General features: G+C 46.4%; 1 protein-coding gene across 5 annotated transcripts in view; it reads right to left on the minus strand.

Annotated features, from left to right (window-relative positions):
• Window positions 1–409: 409 nt before the first annotated feature.
• Window positions 410–17,738, minus strand: part of MAPKAP1 (MAPK associated protein 1) — a 246,813-nt gene continuing 229,484 nt past the window's right edge. For all 5 annotated transcript variants that reach the window (XM_021691308.1, XM_021691306.1, XM_044920481.1 and 2 more), the window contains 2 exons: window positions 6,316–6,413; window positions 410–1,111 (listed from right to left, as the gene is read on the minus strand). In XM_021691308.1, the coding sequence (XP_021546983.1) occupies window positions 986–1,111; window positions 6,316–6,413 (224 nt within the window). In that variant the 3' untranslated portion in view covers window positions 410–985. The remainder of the gene's footprint in view (window positions 1,112–6,315; window positions 6,414–17,738) is intronic.

The raw sequence follows: 17,738 nt of genomic DNA on the forward strand, positions 1-17,738 counted from the left end.
GCTCACCCTCGCTCCCAACAGAGGGAGAAATTGCAGCTTCCCGCCTGCTCAGACAAGGAGGCAGGCACTGCATGGAGAGGAAGAAGGGGAGCAGAGGCCCTTCTGAGTCAGTAGAGCAGAGACCCTGCCAATTCCAGGAAAACTCCACCTGCAGGACCAACGGCTAGCTGAAACACACACTTGCTATTTAAGAAATGGAAAAGCCCACTTCTCGCCGGGAGCTCAGTGTGACCTGAAGACCAGCCGTCACCCCACTCTCCCAGCGCCCCCGTGCTTGGCCCGCAGTCCTGCATCTCTGGACCCAAGAGGTGCCAGGATGAGCTGAGGAGAGGTGGTTTCTGAAGGGGGGAGCCTGGGACACCCACCACCAGGCCCCCCATCCTAACTTTAGGAAGATACTATCCTCAAAGCAATGCACTCATTTAAACAAATGGCATAGTTAAAACTATTGACTAAGCCCTAAACATTTCTTCTGAGAAATCGAGCCATAGCTTTTCCAATCTGCCTGTTCAATATGGGAACAGGTTTTAAAGAGAATGACATGATCAATCCTCTGCCCCAAAGAACGGCCCGTCATACCAACCATGATAAAGAGTACACCTGTTTATTAAAAGGAAAAAAAAGAAAAAAGAAATGTACATCTTTGTTCTTTGTTTGTTTTAAGAAATTTGATCAAGTTGCAAGGAAATGTCTGGGCATGGCTATGTACATCCTCAGGCAGGGCCGTCGGGCAGTGAAGATGGCTGGGCGTGTCGTCTGTGTCGTCGGGCCCCCTGGCACTGCTCATCAAAGCCACTGCCACTCAGTCTTCGGTCCCGTGGAGATGTCCCCAGCTCCATTCCCCCAAGAGCCCCCCAGCCTTGTGTCTGTGAGCCAGGGGTGGCCTGCCCCCGAGGACTGCAGGACTCGGGGTGGGCTCTAGGGCCACCTGACCCTGGCAGGAAGGCTCTGAGCTATGGTGACAGATTGGGGCTGGAGGCCAGTGTCATTGCTGCCCTGATTTCTTCTCCTTCTGGAAGCTGAAGCTTGTACGTCTGTTCAGTTTTCTTTGTTTTTGAGCGAAATAGTCAGCCCGGGCAGTGCTTGCTCGTGATTCCAGGATGTAGTTAACCTAGAAAGCAAGAGGACACAGCCCGGTCACTCGGCAGCCACTCTGTTCGCTCAGGGCAAAGAAGGGAAGGGCCCTGACCCGGGCTGGGAGCCCCAGGGCCAGCTGCTCTCTTGTGCGTGGAGCCGAGTCATCACAGCAACCTGGCAGGCTGGGACGGAGCCCACTTTATGACGGGAGAAAGGAGGCCTGGAGACGACTAGTCGTTGGTCCAGGCCTTTCAGTCCTATGGGGGGCTGGGCGGAGCTTTCCGGATTTCACAGCCTGTGTCCCTTCCTCAGCACGTGCTGCCTCCCAGAAGGCCGTGCACCAGGCTTCCTGGTTCTGCTCCTCACCTGCTGTGCAAGCCTGGGCCTGCACATAACTCCCTGGAGCGCCCCCTTTCCTCGTCCGAAAGACAAGAGCATGGCAGGGATGAAAAACCAACTGAACCCAAGGCTCTATTTTCAGCCTCCCCCTGGTAGGTACAGAGCTTCCAACTACAGGGTTTCATCTCCTGCCCACGGGCACTCTGCCAGCCAGGGCGCATCTGATAAGGAGTGAGGCTCAGGAAGAGGGCCAAGCTGACCAGGATCACCCGGAGGTCAGGGTCAAAGCCGGGAGAGGGGCTGTGGAAGTCCCGTGTGAGGCGCGCGCTGCCGGGCCGCCCCAGGGCAGCACCCGCCACGTCCGAGCCTGGCTGCAGGCTTGGTTCGAGGGACAGAGGGAAAAGTAAGACTCGGTCCCTGCTCTGAAGAGCTCACTGCCTAGCGGGTTCCAACAGCAGGACACGTGTGACACCAGCGATAGAAGGAGCAGGAAAGAAGGGGGTAACTACCAGGGACGTACCGTGGGGCAGGGAAATCTTGCCGAGGAATGTGCGAGCTGGGTTTTGAAAGATAAACAGGAGTTCGGGGTGTACCAGGGGCAGGGGAGAATGAGCACGTATCCCAGCACAGCCATGGACGGTGGCGGGGGGGGGGGGTAGGTGGGTGGGACTCTGGGGAACTTAACTGCTTTGCTCCCAGGCCAGGTGGGGTGGGCAGAGCCAGGGAAGGGCAGTGATGCTGGGATTGGACCGGGCCCCAGCGCGGAGGCTGAGCCCCTGGCCGACGGTATGGTCGCTGCAGGGCTGCTGGAGTGCTTTCCAAGGACAAACTCACGTAACCTTCACAACAGCCTATGAGACAGATGCCACTACCATCCCATTGTGCAGATGAGAAAATCAAGGCACAGAATGGTAGTGTCCTTTACTCAAGGCCACAGAGCTAGTAAGTGCCTGGGCCAGGATCCCCCGTGATTGGCATACTTGTAGCTCCCCAGGCCCCTGGCCTCCCCAGAAGTGCTCCCACCCCCTTTCCCCCTCAGATACCGCTCCTCCCTCTGCTCCTGCTGCCAGCCTCTGGCTGGGGCTTTTCGTGAGCGAACACCTTTTCTCTTCGCTTTCAAATATCTGTAAGTTATGACCAGAAGCCCAAACACTTTTGACTACAGAGACCTGCCACCACCTCTGATTCTTCTCTGAGGGCCGCGTGCCCACGCCCCGAGAGGGAGCAGCCCCCGCTGCCTCCGAGAAAGAAGCTGAGGGTGTGCAGGGGAGGCAGGCAGGATGGCGGGCCTCCCGTGGGCCGAGGCTCCAACACTGTGTCCCCTCCAAACTTTCTGCTCTGATCGTCACCAGCAGCAGGTGTTAAAGGCTGGTGTGTGAGTACAGAAGGCCTGACGAGCTTGGCCCACTGCCTCGCCGAGTTACCAGCTGAGAGCAATAAATCATGAGGACTGCGGGGCCGGGCTGATGATCTGGGACACTACAGACAATGTATGGAAATCAGAGGTTTTATCACTCTTAATAAGAGCCATCTTTGGATTATACTGTTTGCACACTCAGCCAACCTAGTGTTTTCAGTGTATTTTTGGCACATGTAACTTGACGAAAGCATTTAAAAATGATCCTTAACTAGCCCACTATCTCCTAAATTTATTATCTTCAGTGCTTTGTGATAATCACATAATTTTAATGGAAGATTAATGTAATAATCAAAAGATAAAAACGCCCTTTGGTCTGCCATTAGCTGGTTAATATGCTGTGGCTTAAAACTTGCACAATTTTATGCACTATAGAGTGTTTCACTTTCAATGCATTTTACAGCTTAAGGCATAAAAATATAGGGAGTTTTCATGGTCAATAAAGCCACAGCCTCCATCACTTGATCACAAGAAGAACCCAATTTGAAGAGACCAATGATTCCTCTGAGATTCATCTCAAAACCTGCAGAATTAGGACCCACACATGGCTTAGCTCACTGATGGCTTGGGGTGGAAGGGACTCCTCAGGGCTGGGGCTGGAGCTGAGGCTCCACCCTTGCACACTCCGCAGCCGTGGGCCTCTGTCTCCTCATCTACAGAATGGGGAAAATAATGTCTACACTCTGCAGGGCAATAGTGAAGACTGAATAGTTACGTAAGATGTCTTGTATGCAGTTGGTGTTCAATAAATGGGAGACATACATAACAGTTTCTTGGACATCGGCCTCTGGCCCTTATCTTCTCCTTCAGTTTCCATCTAAGGCTCTTGTTTTACGTCAAACTCCTGAATTCTAGAACCGTCACATGCATCACTTGTGTCTAAGACCCACTTCTGGAAGAGCCTCTGGTGGAAACATTTCGGCCAAACTCTGGGACACAGGGCTGGGGCCTCAGTCACTTGGTACTGGTGCAAAGCTCAGACACTGTGGGGATGGCAGAGAAGGCTAAGTATTTAAATTGCCATAAAAATCAGAGACAGAAAAAGTGAAATTTAATCTTCCATCAGGATCATGACCATTAGCTCTCTAAGTAAATCAGGCCTGGGCACGCTGTGACTCTCCTGGAGTCTCGAGCATGATGCAATATTTCTACAAACATTTTCATATGAAAACAGACATTTCAGGGGAGGCGATAGGCCTCAGGGATTTTGCAGAAAAGCATCTGCCTTCGAGGGAGCATTTGGTCCTGTAAAATGATTTCTCTGCACTTGCTCTTGCAGAGCCTCATACTGAAGTCATAAACCTGTGTTTCTGTCATCAATCTGCTGTTGTGAAAATTATTTTGATGTCAAACACATGATTATAATTTTACCAGAATCCTTCTCAAGTCTTGAATATTTTAATGCTGGCTATAAAAAAAGGCCAGCCCTTGATGGGGTAATGGAATATTTCTTTACCTGGTCCCCAAACACTGAACAAGTCCCCTGTGCTGCCTGGTGACAATCTGGCAAGTAACTCTTAGCTCGCTGGTTTCAAGCACTGCAGGCAGGCCCTGTGTCCTACCGCCTGGTCCGAGGTGGGCTCTGGTCCCAACTGTCTCCCCAGCAGCTTTATCCTTTTCATTTTCATCTACTACTTTTGGAAATCTTTTGTAGCCATGAGGACTTGACCTCCAAATGTATCTGCAAAACAATGCCGTTTGGTTGAAACCTCTCATTCAACTCCTCAAGGGTACACACATGCGGGGGGTTAGGAGCACAAATTCTGGAGGCTGCCAAACCTGGGGTCAGGTCCAGTTCTGTCAGTCATGGTCCTGGCTAAGTTTCTTTGTTTCTGAGCCTCCGTTTTCATCTAGGAAATGGGAATGATTTTCCATTACCGTCTCGCAGAACCATGAAGGTTCTGCGGAAGGTGGTGTAAAGTGCTCAGCTCAGGTCCTGTACTCTGCAATCCCTCAGGACGGCTTAGCTACTTTTTAAAAAATTTTATTTTATTTATTTTAGAGAAAGTTGAAGAGAGAACACGAGCAGGGGGAGGGGCAGTCAGAGAGGGAGAAAGAGAATCCTAAGCAGACTCCACGCTGAGCAAGGAGCCCAATGTGGGGCTTGATCCCAGTACCCCAAGACCATGACCTGAGCTGAAATCAAGACTTGGACACTTAACCAACTGAGCCACCCAGGCGCCCCCAGCTTAGCTACTTCCATTATTATTACTTGATGGCTTTTACTCTCAAGAGGAGAATGAATACTCATCTAGGTTGGTTTACGCTACCTCATTTGATCTGTGTTCTAGCAGCCCTTTGCTGGGGCAGGGCAGTGCACCTGCCACGATCTCCATTTTATAGGCAGAGACACCGAGGCCCTGAGGTGATGTGATGAGCCAGAGTCACACGGCTACAAGTGGGGAGCCCTCTGCCTGAAGTCGTGGTCTGCCACAACCAGCAGCTCGGTGTTTCTATCTGTTCCGTCTACGTAAGATTCGGCTGGAAGAAAGGACTCTTGAAACCATTCATCCAGGGCACCTCGGAATGCCGTGCAGAGACCAACAGCCTGGGCAGCACCCGCGAACTTCTTAGAGATGCTCAGTCTCGGGCCCTACCCCAGGCCTCCCAAACCAGCAAGGCCCCAGGGCAGCTTTTCTCAGCCTGTCCCCACTTTGCAAGGCTCTGTGTGACCTGGCCTTTCCACCCTGCTCTGCTCCAGCCACACGTGCTCGCCCCGCCTCTCCATCCCTTCACAGGCTGCTCTCTGTCTGAGACGCTGTTTCATTCTCCTCGCCTGCTCAAATCTGTGCTTTTGCATCCATCCTTCAGGGTTCAGCTCTCCCTGAGCCCCACCACCCCCTACCCCGGTCAGTGTACCTTTTTCACATCCACGTGGCACCTTTGTGACTATTTAACAATCTCTTTGTAATTTAATGTTACTGTCTGTCTCCTCTGACAGAGGAAGAGCTTTCTGGCGGCAGGGCCTGGGTCTGTCACTGCAACATTCCAAGGACTCGCCTGGCACACGGAAGGTGCTCAGTGAGCGCTGCTGAGCTATGGCAACATACGATTGTAGCATAAAGATGAATATGTTTAGAACAGTTTGCTAAAATTATCTTGACTACACTGTCTTTACCCAATAACAACAATTTCCTCTGAGTCCGTTCCAGGAGCCTCAAGGAGCTCCTGACAATGAATGGGAGGAAGTACATGGTGCATGAAAAGGATAAATACACGAAGAACCAGGATGACTGGGTTAGGGAGGAAGCCTTTCAAAGGGTCCTGCTTTGGCTGAAGCAGGAGAAGGGCAACTGACCTGTGGTGCGGCCCTGGGTATGGATGCTCCCCAGCTGGGTGACCAAAGGCCGCTCGTCCTCTGCAAACCGGGCCCAGGAGCCTTGTCCAGTGCTGGGAGGAAGGGGGCTGCCTCCAGCCTGAGACCCGGCTGTGCAGAAACCAGCCCTGCGCACCCGGTGCCTGGCCTGGGGAGGAACACTCACCTTGAGCACGATTTCATTGACAGTAGCAGCGTCAGATTCAAAGTAGAGGTGTTTATAGTCGTGATTGCTTAGATACGTGAGTTTAAATATTGCGTGACCTGGAGAGAGACAAAGAGAGAAAAGGCAGTTGAGGGGGTTCTGGTGAGTTCCCCTTGGAAAGGCGACCCCATATTTCCCCCTTGGCATTCCAGTTCAAGCGAGAGCAAGTGGACGCGGTAAGGCTGTTTCTGGGGGCAGGTCATTTTTCTCATCACAGGCAGGGGAGAACATGGACAGGAAAACAAACAAACAAAATCAAATGGCTAGTTAGGTCTCATTCCACCAAGTGTGTTCAGGGCAACGCCACATTAGGACGGCTTTACAGAACTACTTCTAGACAACGAGTACATGGAAGAGGTGGTATCTTTAAGGCAGAAGGCCTATTAACTCCATATTATTACTCTAAAAATAAAATAACTGTGCTTAAAACCAAATAAACGAGCAGTAGGAAGGACAAAGGCTGCTGGTAATGCTATCACGGGGCTTCTCCATAGCCCTGGCTACTGCAGGGCTGGGGAGTCCTGGCCTCGTGACCCTGCCTGGAAGCTGCTCCTGGGCCTCCAGTCATTTCTACCCAAGGAGGATGGCACCTCACACAGCTGTCCGACCTCAGGGGGTCAGATCCTCTGAACACACGAATCTCTCCCAGAACCAAATTCTTTCATGCCCCTTTCCCACCACCTTCAGAATAACCTTGTCATTCTGGGACTGCTTCGCGCCTCACCCCTCTTGCTTCATCTCACTCCCATGCACAGGCAGGCCCATGGCACTGCACACTCCCACCAGCCTAGGCCTGGCATGTCCTCTCTCGCTAAGCTGTCTGGGAAAGGGCTGCCGCTCTTGGGTGACTCAGCTCACCTGGTACCTCCTTGGGCGAGTCTTCACAGCTATACTTCTAGGCGCCCTTTTCAGGCAGCCTCCCATACCATATGTGGCCTGTCAAAGAAACCTGCTTACTATATTGTGACGCCTGCAGACAGGTGCCATGTGCCTGTCCTTTGGGCCAGACATGCCAATCAGATCCCCTCTTCTAAGGAGACACGGATGCCAGCCTGTCTCAGTCCCAAGTGAAGCCCTCCCCGGCCCATCAGCACATGCTGCCCTTGAGTTATGGGAGACTCTGTGGCCCTCCAAGAAAGTCCTCTTTCTCCTTAAGCTATTTTGAAGTTGGTTTCCATTACTGGCAACCAAATGAGCAATGCTTCCGAGAGACACGTAGCCGGCGCTCAGCAAAGTTCCCAGACTGGGGAGCAGCTGGTGATATCCTCCTGCAGACAGCCTTAGAAACAACCTTCCCTAGTCTGTTCTGTAGTCCTCAGGGCTGGTGAGATTAAGCATATCCTTTCTAATAGACCTTCTCACCCGTTTTCCTTTTAATTGAAACAGCACTGGTCATAGTTATTAATTAATAATATATCACCATATTACTGTAAGTTCACCTCTTTCCCGGAGAAATCTTCTTGGGGACTTTATTTACAGTAGCTAATTCTTCAGATCTCCAAAAATAAATTGATATATGTTGTACATTTGTGGCCAGAAAAGTTGAGCTGCTGGTATTTTATCCTGGAAACACCATTATGATATACTAATTGTGACTATAGATTTTATATTGAAAAAATTAGCTAATAATTTCTGAAAAACCTCACTTTCAGTCACTTGACAAATTTAGCCTGATTCTAAATAGTGGTACTAAAATGTTAGAATTCTTAGCCAGAAGCCAATCATCCTGTTAATATGTAAATTACTTGTTTCTGATAAGGAAGTGAATCTCACATAAATACATCGGTATGTACGTGTATGTGTTCATTTTCACAGGACCATTTTGGAAGAGTAGAGTCTTCTTGGTGAGCTCACTGTGTAGAAGGACAATGCAGTTATCTGTTGGCCATGCTGTGACCAAGCCAGAGACATCCATGAAGGCCACAGGGCCGTGAAGGACAAACAGAGACATGCCCTCCAGGAGGTCTTACTGCGGACACCTGACCGTGACAGACACAGACACCAGGGCCTGGGGCTAAAAAGGACCAGAAGGTCTCAGGGAGGCCCGTTGACCTGAAGCTTCAGGGTTCACTGACCACTCTGATAAGGGAACTCATGGACTGTCTATACCACCTGCTCCCACTCGTCACTGACAAAACCAAACCAAACCTCAAGATGCTAGACCCTGTTTTGCCCAGACAACTGAGATGCTATTAAAAACCTTTTCTGCACTCTTTAGGTAGAGACAAATCTATACGTAGCATGTGTGATATGCAGTTTGCACCGGCCTGGGAGCCTCTGGAAACTCTAACACTGTCCTCTTGGGATCACACTGCCTGTGCAGTATACCGGTGGTGGCGGGCTTATAGGGGGGAGGCCTGCAGCTCATCTGCACCACAGTCGCATGAAAAACAAAAAGAAAACATCCCAAGTCAAGTCTCCTGAAAGGCTGCATATTTGGGCCTGGTGACATCTGTATTTTCCTGCGTGTGTTCCTTGTCTGTCCCTGGTGCTCATTCCAGAGCCCCAAGGAAGAGTGAAGCTCCAAGGAATGATGAAGGGTCTGCCACTTACCATCTCTCTGAAGCCTCTGATTTATTTGTCCTTTCCAGGGAAAGCCTTCACGTCACAGAGAGACAAGAGCTCTGAGAATGTTATCTGCAGGACTTGTACTTCGGTGATGATTACAGAGCCACAGATGTTAATAACTGGGATGAGGTGTGGTGAGACAGTGACAGCACAGAGCCCTTTCATACACTGCGGGAGAAATTTCGAGGGACAACTCTGGTGCATAAGCTCAGGTTAAAATCAGCGGCCACGGTTTCACCCATGCTGGAGCCATGGGGCATGGAGCCAACAGAGTCCAACAGAGTTTTTGCTGTGAGGACTTTGCACCCACTCCAGGGATCCATTTTGCTTGGTGGCCGGAAGGGAAGTTTTACTCCGTTCAGGCCCCACCAGCAGCACAGGCTTATGCAAAGGCCAGAGGAATGAACAGAGGCGAGAAGAGTGAGCGCCAAGAGGGTGCTAAGTGCAGGTTGCTGCGCGGAGACCGCAGGTGGAGGCGGATGGCCCAGGCAGGGAAGGGAGAGCAGACATAGTTTCTTGGAGGAGCTGACACTGGAGCAGTCTTAAAGGAGGACGGGGAGTGAGCTGGGTAAGGGTAGGGGTGGAGAAGGATGCAGCAGGGTCAGGACAATGTTCAGGGTCAGGAGGCAGCAGGTGTCTGGGGAGATCGGCGCAGACAGTGACATGCAGTGGGCGGGCAGGAGGTGACATGTGGCCAGGCACGAAGGCCTGGGCATGCTGGAGTCACCAGATGAGGGAGCCACTAGTGGGTCGCAAAGCTGGGCAGTAAATGGTCAAACTGTGCTTTTGGGGGTTCCCCCTGGCTCCCCAGGGCCAGGAGGCAGGGAGATCAGCCGCCACAGTCGCCCAGGTAGGAGTGTATGCAGTTTTGAGCTGGACAGAGCCAAAAAGGAGGCTGAGAAAGGGACTGACTTGAGAAGGGAAGAGAATAAAACATTGGCAGGACTTGGGGATTGTTTTACGACAGAGTAACAGTTAATAAGCAGGATTCACACTTGTGTAATTTCACCTAGTCCCAGACCTATATATTAAGGTGTAACAAGTTAGTTGACCTCTTGCCGGAAACGAATCTATCAATAAACATGAGTCATACATGCTACATGGTAAACTTCCACCAGAGGCGGAAGCAGGGAAGAAGGAATCACTGGTATTTCAACACTGATGGAACAGGTTAAAAACAGATTAAGAAAAGTCTGTTATCGAACACTTTATCCGCCTTAGGCACCTCCAGGCTCACCTTCGGTAAGGGAGGAAGAGGGGGCAAATGACCTCCCCAGCTGCAGCCTACCAGGGCATCTGTCCTGGGATGTTAGAAGGAATCTGAGCTGGGCAGGTTATCCTTGAAAATTCAGAGAACGTCAGTTTTCACGGGGACGGGGAAGCCATAGGGGCAAGGTGACTTTGTAAAAATGCCAGTTGAGAAAAAAGTATGTATCAGGATGATTGAAAAGAAAATGCAAAATCTAATATTCCAAGTAGTCTGAATTATTTTGCTTGTATTTTAAATTCTACTTGGAAACTAAGGCCTGACAAGGGCCTGGGAGGCAGAGGGGAAAAGCATAAGCTCTGGACTCAGGCTGAGGATGAAATTCCAGCTCCGCTGTGTTCTGGCGGTGGGATCTGAACAAGGCACTGTCCCCGCAGGCGCCCAGGTTTGCCCTCAGGCATCTCCCATAGCACCCAGATATAGTGGGGCTCAATGGGTGGTGGCAATCATTCTTACAACTGTGATGGAACAGATATTCAAACAGAAAATCCTCATGATTTTGAAGATTTTTGTTTTTAATTGGGCCGCCTTTGAGCAGATTTGCTTTTAGTGTTGTAGGAATAAAATGCAATATAATGGGGCATAAAATGGGCATCTAAGCACCGGTCACAGGCTCAGGGCAGACACCGAAACTATACATTTGCTTCTGAACACCGAAATGGGAACCTGGATATGTAAAAATGTATTTACACTACATACTCATTTCTTTCTTTCTCTTTTAATATTTTTATTTATTTGTCAGAGAGAGAGTGAGAGAGAGTGCACAAGCAGGGGGAGCGGCAGGCAGAGGGAGAAGTGGGGGCCCGATGCGGGGCTCAATCCCAGGACCCTGGGATCATGACACGAGCCGAAGCCGGACCGAAGCCGGACGCTTAACCAACTGAGCCACCCAGGCACCCCTGGGGGGCTTTCTTTTTTGGTTAACATTTTACCATAGCCCTTTCCATGTTGCTACACAGTCTCTACAACCATGTTTTTCAACAGGTGCATTCTTTCGCAACAAGTAACAAGTGGCTGTGTGCCAAGGTTCATGCTCTCATGGGCATTTAAGATATTTGTAAAATATTTGTAAAATTATCAATAAAGCTATGAAAAACATCTTTGAGGATTTGGATTATTTCTCAATTCCTTTATATCAGGCCTTTGGATGCCTTTTTAAAAAAATTTTTAAGAGGAGAATTCTAATTTTACTGAGAAGGAAACACTTCTTTTTAAAAAAAAATTGTGGTAAAATTTACCATTTAGGCATTAAGTTTAAGTGTAAACTTAAATTGTATAAAGTGTGTTTACAATGTTCTACAACCACCACCACGATCCATTTCCTTTTCACTATCCCAAATAGACATTCTGTACTCACTAAACAGCATCGTCCCTTTCTCCCTTCTCCCAGCTGCTGGTAAACTCTATTTTACTTTCCGTATCTATGAGCTTGCCTATTCTAGGTGACAAATATCAGTGGAATCATACAGTATTTGTCCTTTTGTGTCTGGCTTATTTCATTTAGCATGGTTTTCAAGGTTCATCCATGTTGTGGACCATGTATCAGAATTTCATTCAAGGCTGAATAATATTCCAGTTTATGTATCTACCACATTTTGCTTATCCATTCACCCGGAGGTGGACAGACATTTGAGTTGTTTCTACCTTTCGGCTCTTGGGAACAGTGATGCCATGACACTGGAGTGTAAGTATCTGTTTGAGCCTCTGCTTTCCGATCTTCTGGGCATATACACAGAAGTGGAACTGGCCAACCATATGGTAACTCTACGTTTAACTTTCTGAGCCAAACTGTTTTGTGCACTGGCCGCACTGTTTCACCTTCCCACCAGGATTCCACGAGGGTTCTAATTTCTCCACATCGTCACATTAATTTTTTTCCTTTTTCTTTAATAACAGCCATCCGAATGGGTATGAAACAGTATCTCGGTGTGGTTTTGATTTCCCTAATGACTAATGATGTTGAACATCTTTTCATAAGTTTATTGGCCATTTGTATATCTTCTTTGGAGAAACGTCTATTCAAGTCCTTAGCCCACTTTTGAATTGGGTTGTTTTTGAGGAAACTGAGTTTTAAGGCATTTGTAATTTGTATTTGTATCGTCCAAGATTCTAAGTGGCAGAAGTAGCACTCAAACTCTATGGGGCGGGTTCCCAATCCCTTGCTGTCTTTATATTTCCTAAAGGCCTCCTTGCAAATCAGTGTATCTTAGCCAAAATTCATTCTCTCTGCCAAGGTGACTCAAACAAAGAAGGAAAACAAACATTTATAAACTGTAACAGCTACTACAGATTGGATACATTATAACTGGGTTTCCAGGGTCTGATCTCCTCTGGTTCCTCTGGCCTGGAAGGAAGTGGAAAACTCTTACTGGAATTCTTGGGGGAAACAAATGGGAACATGTGTTCTTTTAGGCAAAGCTGTACCTTTCTATAGACCCTGGAGAAAAGGGTGGGCTGGAATTCTCTGGTTTCCAGGCTGAAAACCCCCTCTGGATCCAGCCTCCACTGTAAGCAGCAGTTCTGAGCTGCCTGTAGGAGCTTCAGGTCAATGTAATTCAACTGTCAAAGGCTGGCTCACTTCCCTAGCACTCCTACAGGGCAGAGGCCTGGGGAACTATAATGACCTCTTTGACCTTTAGAGCAGGGGCCAAGTCTGACCTACTTACGTTCTGCCTGCATTTTTCAAACCTTCTCTCTCTCTTACTCTTTGGCTCCTTCCTAAAAACATAATTAAAGCTCTCTGATTATAAAAACTCCCATGGCAATGTGATTCCCCTCCTTCCTCTAATTTATTGAAAACATTCTTGCTAAGGTCACTGCGACCTTTATGTTGAGAGACCCAGTAGATACTTCTCAGCTTTTCGTTTGCTTGGCTTCTCAGCTGTATTTGATACTTCTCCCTGAACTCCTCTTTTCCCTGGATTTCCACCCAACCACAGTTACCTGATCCTTCAGTACATGTTTCCAGCCAATCTGCTTCTCATACTTCTTTTGTGATCCTGTCCTTCATCTGTCCCTTAAAAGACAGTCTTCCCAGTGTCCTGTGCTTGACCGTCATTCCTTCTAACTCTGCATTTCTCCTCTTTTAGGTTTGCCCCTTAGGTTTTAATTACTACTAATGTTGATGATCCTGAAGCAGAAATCAGGCCTAGACCTTTCTCCAGGGTTTGGAGCCAGCCACTGAGGACTGCTGTCATCTTCACATGCCTACCGTGTAGCATGTCCAGAATCGATGTCAACATTTCCCTTTAAATCAAAAGCTGTTCCAGGCACCTGGTCTCCTAAATAGTTCTCACATATTCATCTTCTGCCCCCTTCCATCCTGTGGCCATAGCCCTCACCCAGGTCCTGACCATCTTGCCTCCTCTCTGGTTTTCCTACTTTCGATCATGACTTCTTCAGATCCAAACATCTACCCGCAGGAGTCATCCTTCTGTAATACATATCTGGTCACGTCACTCCCCTAGACCCCTGCTTGGCTTCTTTTCCTGTTGTCCTCACAAATAAAGTCCAAATTTCTTAAGATTATTTTCAAGACACTCCATCAGCAGTTCTCAAACTTTGGTCTCAGACTCGCTTTACATCACAAACATTACTGAGGAGCCCAAAAAGCTTTTGTTTGTGTGAATTATATCAGTATTTATTGCATTAGAAATTAAAACTGAGAAATTTACAAAATATTTAATTCATTAAAAATAACAATAAGCCCATTAATATAAATAATGTATTTTTTAAAATGGAAAAACCCTGGTATTTCCCCAAAAAGTTTAATGAGTGGAATTATTTTATATTTTTGAAAATAGCTGTATAATCCTATCTGCTTCTGCATTTTGTCTGTTGTGATATACTGTTTTGGCTGAAGCATATGAAAGAAAGCCAGGCTCACACAATGTTTTTGGAAAAGGAAGGCATATTATAATATTCATCTTTGCAAATATCTTTTTTGATACTATGTCAAACTTGATACATGGTAGTTTCTTAAAGAGTAGTTGCAATATAGAATCTAAAACCACATTAATAAACTTGTTGTATTCTATTACATTAAAATCCATTGGTCTGTCTGGCACTTTGTTTTTTTTTTTTTTGTTTTGTTTTGTTTTGTTTTTGGTCTGGCACTTTGAATCAATCTTTTACTCTTGAATGATTTTTGTAACATCGTGCAGTAGTCTGGAAAATATTGGTTCATGGAGTTATGCAGGTCTTCCAAATGTGGACACATTTCATTAGGCAGAAAGTATCACAAAAAAATCACATTCATTAATATCACCACTGACCTCATCAGAAAAGTCTTTTAAGCTATGAGAAACCAAGCCCAGTGACAGATACAACTTTTCCAAAATTCTGTCACCTGAAATCTTGAATTTCATCATTGGTATCAAATATTATCACTTCTTTCCTTGAAGTGAAAAGGACTTCCCTCCTTCATTTTCAGGAAAATGTCTGCTAAGTACTCAGATTGGAATAACCATGGTTTGTCTGCTTCTTTCAAGTAAAAGTGGTGTTCCGTGAAATAAATGGCTAGTTCAGCTTGCAACTCAAACAACCATATGAGTGCTTTTCCTTGAGACAAGTATTCTACTCTCATATGCAGAAATGCTTATGTGTACTTCAGGAAATGAACTAAGAACAATGGTTTATGGAGTCTTTTGATTCTTCGATTCATGTGCAAGCTGTTCTAACAAAATATCATATGGCATTTCAGTAATCAAGTACTGGTTGAGTTTTACCCTTTAGCTCTTAGAGAGGTAGACAGACAAGAAACAAGTTTTGTATCTGGACATTCCTCCACGGTTTGTGACAAAAAGTTTGAGTTTCCAAGTACCCTTGGGAGGCTAAATTACAACACATGAAACCCCATCTATCCAGAATCTTTAGAGCAGACAGCTGGTGTTAGCTTTGTGCAAAAAAAAGCCTTTTTCAATTTTAAGTATTAACATTTCACATTACAAAATTTCTTCCTGGATTAGAGTATAAGGAAAATAAAATTACTGTGTTATGTTCATCTTTATAGGTATGGAATATTATGATTTCCTCGGGGTTGCAAAAGGCTCTATGTCTTGCCACAAAATAGTTCCATGCTGCCGTACTACTCTGCTGAGTTCTTGGATCGCTTTTTTTTTTTTTTTTTTAAATTTATTCATTCGAGACACAGAGATACAGAGAGAGAGAGAGAGAGAGAATATGAGCAGGGGGAGAAGCAGAGGGAGGGGAGAAGCAGGCCCCCCGCTGAGCAGGGAGTCCGATGCGGGACTCGATCCCAGGACCCTGGGATTATGACCTGAGCCGAAGGCAGACGCTTAACCATCTGAGCCACCCAGGCGCCCCTTGGATCGCTTCTTAATAGTTTTTGTTTTGGTCAACTCTTGTAAGTTTTTACATCCCATTGTCTTTATTGTCATTCTTTCTCTCCCTCTTCTAATTTTCCACATTTAATATCCTTTAGGATGAAAAACCAGATAATCAAGCATGGTTGAAATCTGTTACAAAAGAAGACTTTAGAGAGTCTGAGCTGGGGCATGGGATACTCTTCCATCAAAGCAGCACGGAGGTTTAAGTGCCTTGGCTCCGTGTCAGTGGCAGAGAGAATATAAACCTCTTACCATTTATACAATCGACCATTGAACAACATGGGTTTGAACTGTGTGGGTTCACTCATTACTAGAGTTTTTTCAGTAGGTATATAAACTTACGGTATCAACAAATACAGTACAGTATCATAAATGTATTTTCACAAGTAATCCTTATGATTTTCTTACAATTTTCTTTTCTCTAGCTTACTTTATTGTAGAATACAGTATGTAACATAATACATATGATGTACAAAACATGTTGATCTACTGTTTATGTTACCAGTAAGGCTTCTGGTCAACTACATGCTATTAGTTAAGTTTTGGGGGAGTCAAAACCTATACACAGATTTTTGACTATGTGGGGGTCAGTGCCCCTAATGCCCCATGTTGTTCAACTTCGGACAAGTTATATAACTTCTTGAAGTCCCAGTTTCTTCAGTACTTTAAAATAGGAATAAACTCGGCCTCATAGCATTGTTGCTAGGATAAAATCAACAATTCTATAATTCTATAATAAATGCATATAAAACCTCACAGAGCTGTTGTAAAAATTAAATAGTGCATATAAAGCATGTGGGACACTGACTGGTACATGGTAGGTTCCCTTTGTCTTTTTACTTCCACTCTCTAAGACAAGCAAACCTTTCCTGAAAAGGACCACATAGTAAATATAATAGGCTTTGCAGGCCAAGAGCAAAATTAAGGACATTTCATAGATACTTACGAGAAAAAAAATTTCCAAATTTCTTATTGCCAAAATTTGAAATGTAACAGTCAAATGCATTTTTTGGCAGGTGTAATACAGGTCTATTAAAGAGGATAGAATTTTTTCCAGGTGGTAGATAACTTTGCTTAAATGGAATTCACAGTTAGTGTTCCCTATCATCAAATCAATTGCAAATGTTCACCTGTAAAAACCATTCTTAGGGGCGCCTGGGTGGCTCAGTTGTTTAAGCGACTGCTTTCGGCTCAGGTCATGATCCTGGAGTCCCGGGATCGAGTCCCACATCGGGCTCCCTGCTCATCAGGGGGTCTGCTTCTCCCTCTGCCCTCTTCCCTCTCGTGCTCTGTCTCTCATTCTCTCTCTCTCAAATAAATAAATAAAAATCTTAAAAAAAAAAACAAAAAACCATTCTTAGCTCACAGGTGGTAGGCTAGATTTACCTTTGGGCCATAGTTTGCCAATTCCTGTTCAGAGGACTCTCTTGCTTATTTCCTTTTCCTTGGTTCATTCTGTGCAGTTGCTAATAATGAATGACATTTTGAGTGCTCCTTGTGTGGATCTGGGTTTCTATCTGGCATTTCCGCCCCCTCCAGCCTTTAACCTTTCTTGTAGTGAAGGCTTAATGGCAATACATTCTTTCATCTTTTGAGTGTCTGAAAATGTCTTTATTTCACTTTCATTTCTGAACGACATTTTCATGGAATATAGAATTCTAGATTGACAGATTTTCTTTTAGCACTTTAAGAGATGTCACTCCATTGTCTTCTGGATTACATTATTTCTGATGAGAAGTCAGCAATTATTTTTTTTTTGGTTTCCCTGGCCGTTTTTTTTTTTTTTTTTTTTAAGATTTTATTTGAGAGAGAGTGAGAGAGAGAGAACAAGTAGGGGGGAGGGGCAGAGGGAGAAGCAGACTCCCTGCAAAGCTGGGAGCCCCATGTGGGGCTCGATCCCAGGACCCTGAGATCATCACTTGAGCTGAAGGCAGACACTTAACTGACTGAGCCACCCAGGTGCCCCCCCCCTTTTTAAAAGATTTATTTATTTATTTGAGAGGGACAGAGACAGTGAGCACAAACAGGGGGAGGGGCAGAGGGAGAGAATCTCAAGCAGACTCCCCAAGGAGCATGGAGCCAGATGTGGGGCTCGATCTCACAACCTCGAGATCATGACCTGAGCCGAAATTAAGAGTCAGACGCTTAACCAACTGAGCCATCAGGTGCCCCTCTCTCGCTGTTTTTTTTTTTTTTTTTTT

This window comes from Neomonachus schauinslandi, chromosome 13 (assembly GCF_002201575.2).
Source record: "Neomonachus schauinslandi chromosome 13, ASM220157v2, whole genome shotgun sequence".
NCBI lineage: Eukaryota > Metazoa > Chordata > Mammalia > Carnivora > Phocidae > Neomonachus > Neomonachus schauinslandi.